The sequence below is a fragment of the Alosa sapidissima genome, chromosome 3 (genome assembly GCF_018492685.1).
Source record: "Alosa sapidissima isolate fAloSap1 chromosome 3, fAloSap1.pri, whole genome shotgun sequence".
NCBI classification, from domain to species: domain Eukaryota; kingdom Metazoa; phylum Chordata; class Actinopteri; order Clupeiformes; family Clupeidae; genus Alosa; species Alosa sapidissima.
In genome coordinates this window covers 12439160-12455969 of record NC_055959.1, presented here as the reverse complement: position 1 = coordinate 12455969, position 16810 = coordinate 12439160, and the positions used below count along the sequence as shown (strand labels likewise).

The 16810-nt window shown below is 43.4% G+C and overlaps 3 protein-coding genes across 4 annotated transcripts; 2 read left to right on the top strand and 1 right to left on the bottom strand.

Moving 5' to 3' along the window:
* Nucleotides 1-178: 178 nt before the first annotated feature.
* Nucleotides 179-3508, top strand: LOC121705852 (MIEF1 upstream open reading frame protein-like). 2 transcript variants are annotated; one of them, XM_042087125.1, is made up of 3 exons: nt 179-282; nt 1642-1930; nt 3378-3508. In XM_042087125.1, the coding sequence occupies exon 2, from the start codon at nt 1689-1691 to the stop codon at nt 1899-1901; it is 213 nt and encodes a 70-aa protein (XP_041943059.1). In that variant the 5' UTR covers nt 179-282; nt 1642-1688; the 3' UTR covers nt 1902-1930; nt 3378-3508. The 2 variants fall into 2 exon arrangements, with proteins under 2 accessions (XP_041943059.1, XP_041943060.1); XM_042087126.1 differs by having other exon boundaries at nt 179-346.
* On the top strand, nt 3395-8180 carry mief1 (mitochondrial elongation factor 1). The gene is made up of 4 exons (XM_042087112.1): nt 3395-3541; nt 4076-4256; nt 5259-5515; nt 6092-8180. The coding sequence occupies exons 1-4, from the start codon at nt 3395-3397 to the stop codon at nt 6929-6931; spliced, it is 1425 nt and encodes a 474-aa protein (XP_041943046.1). The 3' UTR covers nt 6932-8180.
* A 2648-nt stretch (nt 8181-10828) lies between these two features.
* LOC121705844 (cathepsin D-like) lies at nt 10829-16621 on the bottom strand. The gene is made up of 9 exons (XM_042087113.1): nt 16428-16621; nt 15815-15995; nt 15474-15597; nt 15028-15146; nt 14237-14436; nt 12586-12708; nt 12198-12342; nt 11764-11862; nt 10829-11542 (listed from the first exon to the last, which is right to left on the bottom strand). Exons 1-9 carry the CDS (start codon nt 16493-16495, stop codon nt 11381-11383), a joined length of 1221 nt encoding a protein of 406 aa, XP_041943047.1. The 5' UTR covers nt 16496-16621; the 3' UTR covers nt 10829-11380.
* Nucleotides 16622-16810: the final 189 nt, after the last annotated feature.

Genomic DNA, 16810 nt, shown 5'->3' with positions numbered 1-16810 from the left:
CAGTAAAGCGTGCTACAGGCAAGTCGCTATCGGCTATTACCAGAGCATGTCTAAACAGGCTCTGCTATTACCATAGGGCAGGCCATTGCCAGCCAGATCTGCGCAGCGCTGCATGTAGTCGAATGAGCCAAATAAAAACACCGGATGTGATCTGTGCTCTGCTAAAATCAGGCCGCCATCATCTTCCGGTCTGAGTCTTCTTATGACCCCGGTGTGAGGGAGAGCCTTATTTTTGTGGAACAGTAACAGTACAAGGACATTTCTTTAAGGTGTTTCTTAAACGTACGTATCCGTATGTATAGGATTGCATCTGTGGAACTGTAATTCCTTAAATCTGGTGGTTGATGTATGTATATTCGTTTAAACTTGAGGTCACTGATGATGCTATGAATGTAGCTTTCAGCTAATGTTAGCTGGCCAACGTCAACGCTGTCTTCCTATCCAACATCGCCAGCCTTGACTAACCAACTGTAGCTGTCTTTTCTACCAGTGTTCGTGGGTCACCCCACGTAAGCTTGCAGTAGTTGTTATTTACCATCTATAGCTACACGGTTTATGACAGCATGATAATCAGAAAACACCGCAAGCTAATTCGCATAGCTACGTATGGTTTGTCAGACACAGGAGTCAGAGAATTCTGATTAGCCTGACGCTCACACCAGTTTATTTTCAAGCTTGCGTGCTAGCTCTGTAATTTCTGAATACCATTAACTTGTTTGTTGCGGTCATCCTCGGTCTCCTCTGGTAACATTAGTTAGTGTCTAGCACTGGCACGCCTTGACGTTACTCAACCAGTCGCTGGGCCTAAAATCTTTGAGTCCAAGATTGATTATTAGTTTGCTTTTTGAGCTGAGTTAGATAACGACAGCTTCATATTGATACCTCTTTGATATTTACGACATGGTGAAAGTGAAAGCGTTGTAAAGTTCTAGTTATTTTGGACTGGCACGAGAGGTCCCTCATACAGACTAACTAATGGCTTTAGCAATGCTAGGCAAAATTGGGCAGTCACCTATTTCTCAGCATTGACAAGCTCAGCTATTGGAGTTGTTGCAAAACTGTGGCTACTGATAGCTGGGTTATGTCATCTGTCAATTCACCTCAGTCTTTCTTTCATCATGGTAGTTTGCTGTTGCCATAGGCTAAACCATTTGCTCTCTATGGTTTTCTGTTCTGGTGCAGTTTGGTGGGGCTGTGTTGTTAAAAATTATTCTATCACTGAGGAAACCACAAACATATCAGCAGAGTCTATCACTTTATGGCATTCATGTATTCATGTTTTTGACATAAAGAATAATTATGCCTGTAATCTGCCAGCAGTCAGCCTTATATTAAATCTTAATTTCACATGTTGTCATGCACTTTTCATTACGTATGTACATTGAATTTGAGTCTAAATGGATTGGATGAGTTATTGTGGAGCTTATTTGTGTGTGTCCAGTATGGCTTAATGATATGACCTATGACTTCCTTTAGTGAGTTGTAGTCCTTCATTATAATGTATTCTCATATTTATCAAAAATCTGAGATTTCTCTTTGTCAGATAGTATTCTTCAACTAAACTTTCTCCAATCATCATTTCTCACTCCCATATGTCGTCTCACCCCCTCCTCTCCCTGTCTCCCTCCATCTGTGCATCAGGGGCCTGCGTGTGTGTGTGTCTGGGCTGTGCTGTAGCGTTGTCCCTGATGGGCGGCTGGTCTCGCAGTGCCGTGCTGGAGCTGTACAGAGCGCTGCTGCGCGCAGGGCGCCACTTGCAGTACACTGACCGCAACTACTACCGCCGCGCCGTGGCCCGTGAGTTCCGCCGTTGCCAAGCGCTGTCCGCCCCACAGGAGAAGGAGGACGCGCTGAAGAGGGGCCAGTTCTTCCTCAACAGCCGTCTGGGGGGGCTGGTGTAAAGAGAGAGGGGGGGCCAGTGCGTGACCAGGTAGGCATGGTCAATTATTATTCACCCTTTGTTCCTTTTATCACTTCACCTATTTAGGGAACAGTTTTTGTCCAAAGGAACGTAAAGTATAAAACAGATCTTTTTGTACATACTGTGTGTGTGTGTGTGTGTGTGTGTGTGTGTGCTCTTTGAGTAATGAAGCCATTACTGTTGTGTCGGCACCATGCTTTCCAAGTTGGACTTGGAGTTGATAGCACTCTGATCTACCGGTGAAGCTATACGTTTTTCATTTTGTCAGTGTCTAATTTCTCTGTGCGGTTCATTAGTTTGGGCTTGGGATCGTTGATTTGTGGATCATATGCATTTGTGGACTTCATAAAGCAGTAGATGGAATGGTCACATCATGCTCTACCAATTGAGTTACAGTTTGAGCTGTGAATCTTTGTAGTGCATAAAAGGACTGTATGTAAAATGGACTAGCAGTCAGTTAGTGTGCTAAATTACTTCAGACTCCCCACCCCAAGAAGATTGGTAGCAGTGTTTTATGTTTGTGAACCCCAACCTTAGGTCTGCTTATGGCAAAAATCATAATCGATTATTTGGTCAATATGGAGATAACGATTATTTAACACATTTTGTAAAGGTAAATATACAACAGTTACCACTGTAAAGCTAAGGGTGTGCTCGACAAAATGTTGTTACAAAACATAATACTGCAGAAATAATCATTCTACCTCAATTTTGTTGTTTTCATAATCGTTAAAAATCATAAATGAAATTGACATTTCATTTTTATGATGGAAAGATATCATAAGTTACCATTAGTGTCTCCATGAACATCAATTGAGGAATAACATATTACTGGCTGATAGTCTAACTAACCAATGAGCACATTTTCATGCCAGGAATAAACCGGTTTAAATCAGTTTATTGCCCTTATTCCGTTTATGTCAATATTCCGTTTAGGCATATGCTAGGGTGTTCAAACGGTGTTAGTAAACCGAATATGGCCTTTTTCGGTTTATTTCAATCAGAATAAGGTGTTTACAAGACAAAGGCATATTCGGTTTATTCTCAATAAACTGATTCGAAACCGTTTATTGGCTGCATGGAACCACACTCAGTGTTTATCGATGGATTTGCTACTGAGCTACTTATTGGTACAAGATAGCCATACATACTCAGGCCAGTAAGCAGCTTAAAGCAGTGTGTTGCCCAGAGCTTGGTAGAGATGACGACATTAGCGAAATGTAGACTTAGTGTTAATTAACTTTCTTCTTTGAACTACTCTTGGTTTTATCTGGTTGACCGCCTTAACTATATGTCGTCATCCATTGATGACTGATATCTAATACTGGCTTAATCTTTCCTTTAATCTTTTGCCTCTTGCTCTGCCTCATTCTCTCTCATACTTCTCCCCCTCGCTCTCTCTTACCACTTTCTTTTATTTTCTTTCTATCAATCTATCTTTCTATCTTTCACGTAGAGCGGGGTGAGTAAGGTATGGCAGGAGTGAACGGGGATCGGAAAGGCAAGAAAGATGACAATGGCCTGGGCACTGCCATCGACTTTGTCCTCTCCAATGCTAAGCTGGTGCTTGGAGTGGGCGGGGCAGCCATGTTGGGCATTGCAACGCTGGCAGTCAAACGAGTGAGTGCCCCCTCCCCACACCAGTGCACACAACATTACATGGCACAACACAACATTCTTAAACTGCCATGCCCGGTTATCTGGATTATTCAATTCAATTTAATCTTTATTTCAGACTCACAGGAGGGTCCCCAGCTTATAAGACAATTACATAAATAGAGTAAAATAAAATAATAATTTCATAGCACTAGTAAAAGTGAAACATACATGATCAATGTATCAAACAATCAATCAATCAATGTTCAGTATAGCTTCTCCTGCCAGTGTTTCATTATCCAAGTCATTTTACGCGACAGGGTTGACCCAAAGTTCTTTACAAATGATTACCTATGAATAATAGCAAAATACCAAATAATAATACAACAGAGTACAAAATGCCTACATAAGAAATAAAATACATAGTACATAAAATAATAATAAAGCAGTGGTAATAATAATAAAAACACCAAACACATATATGTATACCCCTCCTCCATCTTCTTGTTCCTGTTGTAAAACCCGTCCCCCCACCCTTGGCTTCTGCTCCCTCTGCAGATGTATGACCGGGCCATCAGCGCCCCATCCAGCCCCACGAAGCTGGAGCCGTCGGGGAAACGCAGCTGGGAGGAGCCCAGCTGGCTGGGGTCCTCTCCACGCACCCTCAACCGCGACATGAAGTCCACGGTCAGCCGCTCGCTGCAGACGCTGCCCACCTCTGCCAACTCCTTTGAGCCAGGTGAGCTTCTAGGCGAACCAGGGAAAGGTCATAGGTGAGCTGCCAGGCAGGTGAACCAGACGGACCTGTCAGTGATTAAGCTGGAAAACGACTGTAAAATCTCTGGAAGTACCACAGTGAGATGACCGCTGCATAATCATATCAGCTTGATATTGTTTTTGACATCTGAATTGGTGGTGTAATGGGTGATTGTCTTGTCACTGACAGGGGGATGGCTGTACTACCTCTATGGTGGGTGATCCTTTGACTATTTTGGTTGCTATAGAAATAGCCCTTTGTTTTGTAGTATCCTCACCATTGTAAACATCCGAAGTAGCCTCAATCCCACAGACTTTGGTTTGAGCACTTATGGTAGTATGTTTATTATAGCTTATCTTTAATAGTGTCCTCATGTGATAGTTTGTAGTTTGTTCATGTATTTAAATTGAACAGCAGAAGCTGATGTAGTGGTCTTCCTTTAATCGTATTGAACAAGCTTAGAAAGTACCCGTTGGCTTCATTCCAGTAGACAAGTATTAGTTGTATTAATGAGACTTAGACAAGTTTTTGGCCTCGCTTTACTAATTGTGAAACATGTTTACTACGGCCGTTGTCCTGTGGTTTTTAAGTTCATTTGACATTTGATGTGGCTGTGTGACTGACTAATGTCATCCCAAGAGCAAGTGTGTGTGTGTGTGTGTGTGTGTTAAGTAGAAAGTGAGTTCACTGCAGTTGACTGGTTAATGCAACAGTCTGTTATCATGACCTAGAATAGGTGATGGCCTAGCTGATCTCAGAATGGCCTCCAAGGTTTGATCATAATTAGGTACTAAATAAAGGCCAGTAACATCAACTGTTTCTTCTCTCTGAATTCTACTCCAAGATTAACATGCTGGTGTAGTGAAGGTGTTGATCATTCCTCTATGTCTCAGTTACCAATGTACTTCGTACATAATATGACTTCCTGTCCCCTGTTCCCCTCCCACACCTTTATGGTTCCTCTCACCATCCCGCGGTGTCCAGACCTGATGCGTCGTGCTGCGGGTCGCAATGCCCATGAGCAGGTGGGCCTGGCGCGGGCACGGATGCGCCTCTCGCTGCAGGAGCACCTGTGGGCGTTCTTCCGCGAGCGAGTGGCCATCCCCGCCGAGGAGCAGGCCGTGGCTCGCCGCGCCGCACTGGACATCTGCTCCGAGCTCCGCGTCTTCCTGCACGCCAAGCTGCCCGACATGCCGCTCCGCGAGATGTACCTGAGCGGCAGCCTCTACGACGACCTCCAGGTGAGTCTGTGGAGATGGGGCACGCCAGGAGAGGGCTGGTGACCACACGCTGAAGAGGAAGTGTTGAATTCACTCACTACGTCTGTTTTGTTCACAGGAAACTCCAATATGATCAAAAATTTGCATTGTAGCCAGCCACTCCCATGTACAATTCTAGAAACAAAATATTGTTCTCACTTTTGTGTCCGTCCACTTCTGTGTCCCACTGCTATTGCTATTATGCTGTTTTGAACTTTATGCTTTTCTTTTACGCTGCGGACTGCGGTTACATTTGGAGATTTCTGTAAATGGAGCCGTTTATTTCCATTACATTGTTTGGTAGATATGTAGCCATAACCTGTCAGTACTGTAGAGCACCTGTCAAACTCTTACCTGTCTTACCTATCTTCAGTAGCAATGCTTGTATTACTACTATGCTTTTATGAACTCTATGCTTCTCTTTTATGTCATGGTTACATTTGGAGATTTCTGGAGAGTTTAATTTCATTACATTGACTGTTAAGTTCACATTATACCCTTTTTATATGCAGCCCAAACCAGTCCATAGAGCACCTGTCTAATCCTTATCTGTCTCAGGTGGTGACCGCCGACCACGCCCAGCTGATGGTGCCCATGATCCTGGAGAAGAACTTGTGGTCGTCGGTGCCGGGCGAGGACACCATCATGAACGTCCCCGGCTTCTGGCTGGTGCGGCGGGAGAACCTGGAGTACTTCCCCAGGGGCAGCAGCTACTGGGACCGCTGCATGGTGGGCGGCTACCTCTCCCCCAAGAGTGTCCTGGAGGTGTTTGAGAAGCTGGTGGCCGGCACCATCAACTGGCCGGCCATCGGCAGCGTGCTGGACTACGTGATCCGGCCCGTGGTGCCGTCGGAGACGCTGACGCTGGAGGTCCAGTATGAGACGGACCGGCGCCTCTACGTGGACTTCCTGCCGTTGCTGGTGATGGACGACGGTGCGTCGCTCATCGCCAAGCCCCACCGGCTGGCGGCCGAGCGGCACGAGAACCTGTGGCGGCAGAGCTTCCGCGTGGCCGAGACGGCCCGGCTGCGCGCGCTGGACCAGGAGGACGGCGGCTGCCGCTGCGCCTGCCTGAAGGTGGCCAAGGCCGTGTGCAAGCTCAACCCGGCGCTGGGCAGGCTCAACGCCAGCCAGCTGACCAACTCGCTGCTGCTGCTGAGCGAGCACGAGGGCGACTGGACGCAGGAGGCGCTGGCCGACCGCTTCATCAGCCTGCTGCGCTCGCTGGTGGGACACCTGGAGGCCGGCCGGCTGCCCTGCGCTCTCTACCCCCGGGTCAACCTCTTCTGCGAGCTCACGCCCCTGGAAGTGGACGAGCTGGGCTACACGCTCTACTGTGCCCTCTCCGACCCCGAGAGCCTGCTTAGGACTGGCCTACAGGAGACTGACCAACCATAGCATGGCGTCTGAGGTGCTGCTGGTGCGTACGTCTGTTGCCATGGAAACGGGCCGTGAAGGTGCCAGCCTTAAAGCTTAAAAACATCGGACTCATTTACTCTGTGGTTGGCTTGCGCCCTGGTACAGCTCACTCTAAAAGCAGCCATCTGCAGTAAGAGAGAGGCAGCATCTGTGTAAAGCCCATGTAAATGTCTATGGGAGTCATCACAGTGCCCTCTTGTGTATTCTAAAGGTAATGCAATAGAATCATACTCTCTTGTAAGAACCATATAAAAGAATAAAATGCCCCTCAGCCAACTGAGAAAGTAGCAGAGGCCCCTTTGTGTCCACAGAAAACACCGTTCTGAGGCTAATCAGAATCTCATGGACCACTTTTTCTTTTCTACATGTGTCACCATCTATATTTTGTACTGATGTTTTAAAGATCTGCAGTAGAAGCAATCGCAGCTAAACCATGCAATGAGAGACTATGGGGGACACGCTGCCTAATTTGTATGACCTCTTGACTTCCTTGCGCCCTCATATCAGTACACACACACACACACAGCAGACACACACTGTGATGAGTGAGTGTTTTGTGCACTGTTTCTGTCAGAGCTACTGGAGATGTTAAGCACTATGTGAGATGGAATATTTAATCGATGGCAAATTCCTAATTGATTGGTGGGTGTGAGTTTGCTGCAAGGCAGATGGGGGGCTCGTATTCTAGCAGTGGTCTACAGTGGGTCGAACAAGCTCATGTTTTGGGATGTCTTTCTGGTCCTGCATGGGCTTAGAAGAGATGCTATTTTAAACTGTTCCATGTTTTGTTCGTGTCTTTCAAAGCGCGTCAGCGCCTATATGAGATGACAGTGGAAGCTGCATGGATATGAACGATGTTGTCACCGTTCTCACGTGACGGGCTGCCTTCTCTCTTACCCACAGGCGTTTGATTAGTCAAATTCCTTTCGGTGACCCGGGAGGCTCAAGAAGTCAGGAGGAGAGGACTTGCTTGTTTACAAGCTCTGAGACGGGTCCTTGTTTCCCAGAAAGGGAACTAGTGTTGAGTGTCAGTGGGCTTTTGGGTCGGACTCAGGCTCTTTAGCCTGGTCTTTCTGTTGGCCTGAACCACCACAGCAGTCTAATGACTTGATTTTTTTTTTTTCTGTTTCTTTGCTTTTTTTTTTGTCCAATTTTTTTCCTCCCTTTTTTTTCCTGAAGTCATCGTTTTAGAGCTCGTCTCTTAAAATGAATAAACTGATGTTGATTACACCAGTCTCTTGACATTCTTGAGAGCAGAGGCATCACCTCACTCTCTCTCAGTACTCAGTGTTCTACATTATGTAGCACTTTGTAGCTTGTATTCATCTTTGCTTTTTCCTTTCTTTTTTATATACTAGTGTGCAGAATTGCCCTGTTTTACTTTTTTTAATATCAAATGTTTCTCAAAGATTATAACACCCAACAGAATGCAAGTTGCTTTCCTTTTACCTGCAACGGGACAAAAGATTTGCAGTAGCAAACAGCCTTTTCTCCTTTTATTGCATCAAAACTGAATAAGAAAATTGAGTGAGTGATCGGCCCCAAGCTCCCCCTAATCTCTAAACAGCAAGTCATTTTTTACGACCCTCCGTCTAATCAGATTTGTGGAGAATGTGAGATGACAATGTGACACTGGCGCCCTTTCCCTGGTCGGGTGATAAGAACGCCTTGTGAGTTGGATGTGAATCATTAGGATCATGTGAGTTTACAGGGCATGGGGGAAGGAGCTGCCTCTAGCTTTTCTGCTGGATTGTGTAGAGGTCACTGAAGAGTAACATTGCAAACAAACGTAGATCTCTTCCGTGCGTAAAAACAAGCAGACAACTTTTCATTTGTCCGCTGATGTCCGTTTCGTTTCTTTTCTTATGCATATGTCAGGGGTTACGGGAAGGCTAGGGTCTGAACTTAGGGACTTTGTTGTGCATCTGTAAACATGCCAAGAAAGAACTGAAGTGCATACTACAAAAGATAGGCTTTAGGATCAACATACTAAGTTGTGTTAATTGACAAGCCAAGACAAAAGTTTGTGGCTATTGCCTTGTTGCTGGCCATTTTCTTTACAGATTATAGCAAACAATTGACCATTTTTATATAAAAAAACAGGAATGTCTGTCTGTGAAATTAACACATTTCAGGCTTTATGCTAAACATACTAATCTCACTTCCTAGTATACCTCCTTGGGTACTGATATTATCATCCCTGCTCTGTCACACATTGACACTAAAAAAGACAGTTTATATATTTGTCTTCCTTCTCTGGTTATGCATGGGAAATAATGATTACAGACGTGACTGGGTCTGATTTGTTTCAGCTGGAATCCTCATGCTCAGAATTGTCACAAGACTAACTGCTTTGTCCACTTTTAGTATTTAGCCTTTGTTCAGTAGCAGAACGTTTGCATTCAGTGTAGAACCTGTGTGGTAGAACCACTCTGTTACTCCTCCTTTATGCTTTAGAACAAAAAGAACTCCGTTGCCTTCCATTCGTGACCTCATTTGCCCACAAGCATTGTGTTGAACACCTGAAAAGGTATACAGCTTTTTTTTTTTCTTTTATTATGAAAACAAAAGCCACTTCTCACAGTGGCCCTTCAGGACCAGGTTTCTGATATGGAGATGTTGCACATCAGGGGTGGTAGATATATTTTTGGATGAACTAAATGGTTTATGAGCCACCTAAGACAAGGGTTGCCTTAGTGCAGGGTGCTGGGACATTTCTCTCGATATACTCCAGTAGTCAGCCATTTCAGATAAGGTGTGTGGGATCTGCTTTTTGCCATAGAAAAAAAAATAAACACAATAAAACAGTAATACAGATGTACATGTGTGTGAGGAGTTTTAGTATTTTTGTATTTATTGTATACTTGTAACCAAAAACATGACTCACTGAGTAAGAACAGTCCTGTGAGAAACTACTGTCTTTATGGGCTAACGAGTTAAAGCCTCATGTGCATGTACATAGTCAGCAGGAGGGTTGTCTGTTAATAGAAGAAGAGTGCCCATAATGTGTATGTGTGTGAGTTACAGGAAGCCTTTTGTCTCTTGCGAGCTACAGTGTGTGGCAGTATTGTGTACAGGTTACTCTACGTTTTAAAGGTGCAGGAAGTCGTTTTTGTTGGCCAAAAATGAAAATGCTTCTAGACTCTTGATGTAACTTTGACAGCATGATGAAAAGTGTTCCCTAATATTACTGTGCACTTTAAACATTTTGTTTCGATTCCAGCCCTATTCTGTTCTTTTAATTTCCAGACCATTAAAAAAATTGTACAAAAGAATAATGTACTTGAGATTAAGAGATTAGTCATTACTGTGGGTGTAAAAGCTTTTTCAACAATACAACAAAAGCCACTGACTGCACCTTTAACCAACGTTCATTTCTCTTGCATTTATCTGGCCCAAAGCAAGGCATCTACCTCTGCCTGGTGCATCTTAGCGTGGCCAAGGACATGCATGCAATGTGTCTTGTCTTACTTTCTGATGTTTTTGGTGGTTTTATTTGTACATCTTTTTTTTGTTGTTTTTGATTTTCTAATTTCTGAATTGAATGAAACACCAAGCACTTTGTATATCCAAATAAATGGGATGGCAGATAGCAAAAAAACCCTGAGAAGAATGTGACTTTCTTCTAGACCTGTCTGCTTGGACAAGACTGACATTTACAATTATGTCCCAGGGACTTGGATGCTATGAATGCACAATAGCTATCAATTATATATCTAATCTAATACATCTAATCCAATATTAGAAATCACGTTTTTAAAGCAATCAATTACACAAAGCTTTTGTTAACTGTACGAGTAGTCCGTTGTCATGTTCCTACCATAGGTCAAACTTTTGGTTATAAGTTTAGACTCAGCAACAACAAAAAACACCTCATAGATGTAGGGATTTTGTTTATTAAAGCCTGAAGATTATTGCAACAATCACCCATCTGACAGAATGGGAATAAGAGAAGTAGTCGGTGTTCATTCATTCACATTTGTTCAGTGCTCTTTGGTTGATTCATTACTTCACAAAAAGACCCAGCAAGCTGAGCAGGAAGTTAAGCTTCATTAACAAAAATCTCTTGGTTTAATCCACCCCAGTGACTGCCCATTCATATACACACACACACAACAAAATTAGACACAAAGTACTTCTGAAACAAACTTATTAAAAACGTATCCAGTACCCCTCATTCAGTATTTCATTATTGTAAATCTATGCAACGCTATACTTGTTTTAAAAAGCAAGAATAAACCTTTTCCAAACAGCTGGTGACTTAAAAGTGGATCCATCCCCGATTTGACGTGAAATGGCTAGATCGCTTCCTAGGTCTGTTGCTCCTTTGGTTGGGAGAGAATCCAAGAGACCAGTTCTAGACTTAAGGCCTTTCGTTTTGGTCTGTGCTATGTGGCCCTTCAAAACGTGGAGTTATTTCCCCTCCGGTCACTTGGCAGGAGCGAAGCCCACACGGTCGTGGTCGCGGTCAAACACGCTGTAGTAACGGCCGATGAACACGTCTCCGAGAATCCACAGAGGGCCAGCAGGGGGCGGTATGTCCATGGCCATGAAGCCAGACAGGCAGATCTTAGCCCCCATCTGAGACTCCTGGGGAGGGGACAGACAGACCAAGGAGAACATGTGAAAATCATTTGCAGTACTGTCGATTCAGCTGAAACTGAACAGACAAAAAAAAAAAAAAAAAAAAAAAAAAAAAAAATTCATAATAATAATAATAATAATAATAATAATAATAATAATAAAATGGCAAGATGGGTTGACGTGCCTATTAGTCACAAAAGATTACATTAAAACCTAGTCCTTGTTACCTGTAGGATGTAATCTTCTCCAGTGAGATTAAAAAGTTTTCCTCCCAGGTTAAACGAGATGACTGGCAGAGTTGGGATCTTGCTGCACTCGATCCAGTACTGCAACAAGGAGAACCTTCATAAGTAAAACCCACCAGTAAAGTTTTTCTTTGGTAAGACATTTTGTTCATGCCTCAGGCATGCAAGTGTAACATGACCGATGTTATTTGTCATTTTAAAACTGGAAGGGGGGGGGGGCTATACTATTCTGGAAGTGGATTAAGTGATTGAATGATTGCCAGTGCCTATGATGGGCAATCTAAATTACACATGAAAAGATCTGAATATTTACATGAAGATTAATTACGGGTGAAGGTTTACATTAGGTTATAATCTGCATTTAAACGTATTATTTTTGGGAAAACCACAACAAGACCCCTCCCTCTCCCTCCTACCTCTCCCATCAGCAGGGGCAGAGCCCCAATGGCTCTGTGCAGAGCCCGGACTTCATGAGTGGGCCCAACCATCAGGGACGTTCCCGTGTCAACAATAGCTTGGCAACCATCCTTACAGAGAGTCAGCTGATTGCCGACATCAACCCTGGAGGACATCACAAAAACATATGAATCATCAGGTAGAGAGGTTTGGCTCTTGGGCCATAGAACTGTACTTATGCATTATAGCCTTGCATCTAAACAATTCGTTTTACACCCCAGACCAGAGGGAGAAAAACTCAGATTGGGTTTTAATCAAAGTTATCCCGTCTGTCCACATTTTTTCATGGCAATTAGAAAAACGGAACACATACAAAGCCAAAAGGTTATCATTTGCCGTCCTACTCACGCATCCATCTTAATCTGCCAGTAGGCCTTGCGTGTGACGTTGACGTAGTGCAGCTCACCATCGTAGTACTGCTTGTCTGTGCCTCCAAGCATCAGCTCTCCCCCAACTGGGGCGTTGGGGTTTCTACAGGGTGAGGGGGAGAAGGAGAGAACAGGCAGGCCATTACTTTCTTATTAAAGGAGGGTCAAGACCACTGAAAAAAAAAAATTACTTTTATTCAGTCAGATCATAGTCATGTGAAAACAACCAAGTCATCATGGTCATCAACAGTGTTCAACGACACAACACAGCCCAAGCTTAAACAGGAACTCCGATAAACCACATGCTACTTCCTTTTTCACGCAGTCAAAGTTGGGCCATTTTAAACTTCCTGTAAAGGAGGCTAGGATCATGCAACCTCGGAGATGGAGATCAGTAATCTTAAGTTGTTGGCAGAGACATTGTTTTGAAATCAAGGCAAATGAATCACAACTGTCTGTTAGGTCTCCAAGAGTAAATAAGCAAGTGTGCTTTTGAACTGTGATAAGTCATGTGAATGGTTTGCTTTTCCTGGACAAATGTTAAAGTTAGTTCACCAAACAGGGTATCGATTGTTTTTAAAATCGCTGGTGTGGAGAACCTTGAATTTGCACTGAATCAGTGCCATATCAACTACCTGCCGTTTTGAAGGTTTGAAGGTTTATTCTTGCTTTGTAAGTGTATTGTCAGTGCTTATTCAATAGAAGTTATATTTCATGTAGTCTGCAAGGTAAACAGCCAAACACCCTCAGCCTAACAAGTAATTGCGTGAAGTCAGTTGAGGTGTCCAGATAATATGCACACATTAGCCCAAAAATAAGCGCAACATGAGTTTAAAGTAAAAGATCTAAGGATTCTTCATTAAGGGTTATTTCGGTCATATCCTAGTCAGAAATTTGGTAAAATCCAAAACTGCATTCCTGCAGTCAACATGCCAAATTGCAGTCCCCCAAACTTGTGCCATTAGTGGCAATGCGTTGTGAGAGAAAGAGAAATAAAAAAATAAAAAATAATAAAAATAAAAAGCACATCTTACATTGTATCCTAACTGCATGCGAGCCAGTGTCATGTAGCACTGAATGCCCTCTGTCTATATTAAATCCGATAAACATGCAGTTCTATCGAGTCATATTTCTTGTTTATAATAGTAGACAATGTGAGTGACAAAGAAAATAGAAAGGGGGCATCTGACAATCTTGACTAATGAAAACATAATTAAACTTATTTTAACAGCATTGCATGTACCGGTAGTTAAGAGAGGCCCTCTATTGTGACCAAAGTCTGTGCAATAATCATACTTTATAATCAGCATCTTCAGATAAGCCACACCGGTCACGTGCTGTATTACCTTGGCAAAAGCTGAAGAGCCCACGAACACGGATTTTAACAAATTTGTGTATGAAATTTAAGATGAGCCTTTTGTGCGCATAGAACAAATCGTACCCATCTTGCTACAATTTAGAGAAATTAAAGCAAAAACATAGCTCTTGCATTTATATTTTTGCTCAGTATAAATTGGCAAGCATTTTGGATCAAATGAAATACCTGTATAGCAAACCATGTTTGTCGACGCATCAGTCATGCAAATATTTACATGTAAATGAAGTGACACACACACACACACCACACTCACCTGTTCAGGTAGAAGGAGAAGACGTTTTGAGGAATCAGCTTTTTGGCCATGATCTGGTCAAATACAGGGGTGACCTTCTCCACAGAGATGGTGGGATAACCCATACCAAAAACGCCATCGAAACGAGCCACTGCAAATGTAATGCCAGGCTGCTGCACTGCCTCTCCGAACTGCTGCCCTGGCACATTCACACCTGCCAACTGGGACACACAGAAAATACAATCATAGACATGAAAAACACCTGTTACTGGGGAGTGTGCATCTATACACTCACACTCACTATATTGGCCAGAGACTTAATAATGTCGAATGAGAAATGTGTGCATGCAACTGGACACATTATTAGTTATAGTTACTAACCCACTCCTCAAAGATTAAAAAAAAAAAAAAAATTGAATGCTTCGGGAAGCTGGTCACATACCGAATGTTTGAGGATATGTTTTAGCCTAAGTGTACGCCTCCTTTAAATGTGCCACATATGGGTTGGCTCAACTTAGGGGTCAAATAAGATTAAGGAAATGGAGAGAAGTGACAAGACATGCCCTCAATCTGCTGCTAACCAGGAGGTCCTCCTCTAAAGAAGCATTGACACTTCTAGAGTCTCTTTCAGAGCTGGAAAAATGTCACCACCCCAAGTAGCCTACTACCCATCTGCAACTTAACAATGGTGTGTTCTTTATTCTCCTTGGAGTCCACCATTATTGGCAGCAGTCATATCCAGAGAAGGCCCCATCTTGTACTCTCCGTACTTATTTGTGCGCATGCTCACAGCCCCCTGTGGAGTCACTCACATTGACCACATCCTCACTGATGAAACCGGACAGGCTGCCTCTGCCGTACTTGATAGCAAACTTGGTGCCGTTCTTCGCAAACGTGCTGGACTTCTTGGAGTTGTAGCGGTGGTGCAGCCCTAGGGGAAATTGGATCATTTTAACTTATGGATATGTTGCCGGTGTGTGTTCACATGTTTGGATCACAAGACTACTCGTCATTAGTCATATATTCATGCAGTCACAGGGAGCTAATGTCATCTGCAAAGAATCAATGTGACTATAGGTTCTCAGTTGAACTGCCTAAACATAGATCCTCCTGAGTCCACTCATTTTAATCAACTAATGTCACTCTCAAAGTGATTGATTGAACTGATTTCTATCAGGTGTACTGCTGGGCTCCTGAAACTAAAAACAAAACAGCCACAGAGGCTGAGAAGGAAACTGCTGTTGGAGTTTCTACTTACAGCAGGCGATATCCAGGAAGGAGCAGTGGATAGAGGGCACCCAAAGGTTTGAGGAGCCTGTGTCAAAGAGCACTTTGAAATCTTGAGGTGGGGTTCCAATGCTTATCTCTCCAAAGTATTGAGCCTGAAGGAGGAAGAGAAAGATAATGACCACAGCATTCATTTCGTATCAGTATCAGAGATTGGTCAGGTCTCCATTTTGAGCAAATAACTGAAAAATAAAAAAACGCATACCAGGCAAACCTCGCTGTAGCCTACAGTTCCTGTACACGAACACCTAGCTAGGACTCACCCCACACTCATTCCACCACACATACCGAGTACAAACGCAGATTACTTACATCCATAAAGTTCGTGAGCTTCTCTGCGGGCGTGGGAGCGGAGGTAGGTGCGACTGTTGTCGCTGGGGCTGACTGTTTCGCTAGATCGCTGTTGGCCTTGCCCAATGCCAAAAGTTGCTCGACCGTCATTCCGTTATCACTCATAGTGCGCCTTGCCGTGCGCATCTTGTGTAAAGGAACCCTGAAATAAGTGATCAGGCACCATGGTTTCATTGCTTAGACATGCTCATAGACAGTAAAAGAAAGGGACATGCTTAGCCTAAAGTACACTTCCTGGATAACCACGCACGCTTTTTAAAATCATTTAGGTCATCTAGTCTGTTATCGGGCAAGCAAAAGGGATGACATCTTCGTTTGTCGGAAGCCTTATAAGCATTTTGCAAAAATTAAATTGATATGCCTTTAAAAAGACGACCAGTCAAGTCAACGAGATTAATATTGGAACAAACAACGCATGTAACATTAATGACGCATCAGAAAACACCAAATTAAAAGTGTCATATAGAACTATTCACGCACATTTTAAACAGTCGCTACACATGTACAATGTTGCCACGAACGTTAGTAGACCTGACATTTTCTAACGTGACATAATATAACAACATTAGCCTACCTGATAATGGCATGACTGTGAATTACTAACACCGACACAACGATGAAAAGTTCTTTCGAACAAAACATTTCTGCGTTTAGTTTCGGACAGGGTTTGTTAATTCCACTTCTCAACCTCGCGTGTCCAACTCAGTGTTCAAACCCTATCAACACCCCCTGCCTCGCATTCAGCAGTTTATGCCCCAAATTGCATTCGTGCACTTTCGGGATATCTCGCTTTTCTTCGCTCTCCCCTATCTCGATTGGTCAGAGCTCTCCATTTTGACACTCTGATTTGCCAAGTGAAATGCCAATCACTCTGAAATTAGCAGACATTTTTAGTCACGAGTTGACATGGTCCACTGCTACCCAAGTGTATTTCAGAGTAGCCTATGTGTAAGTGGT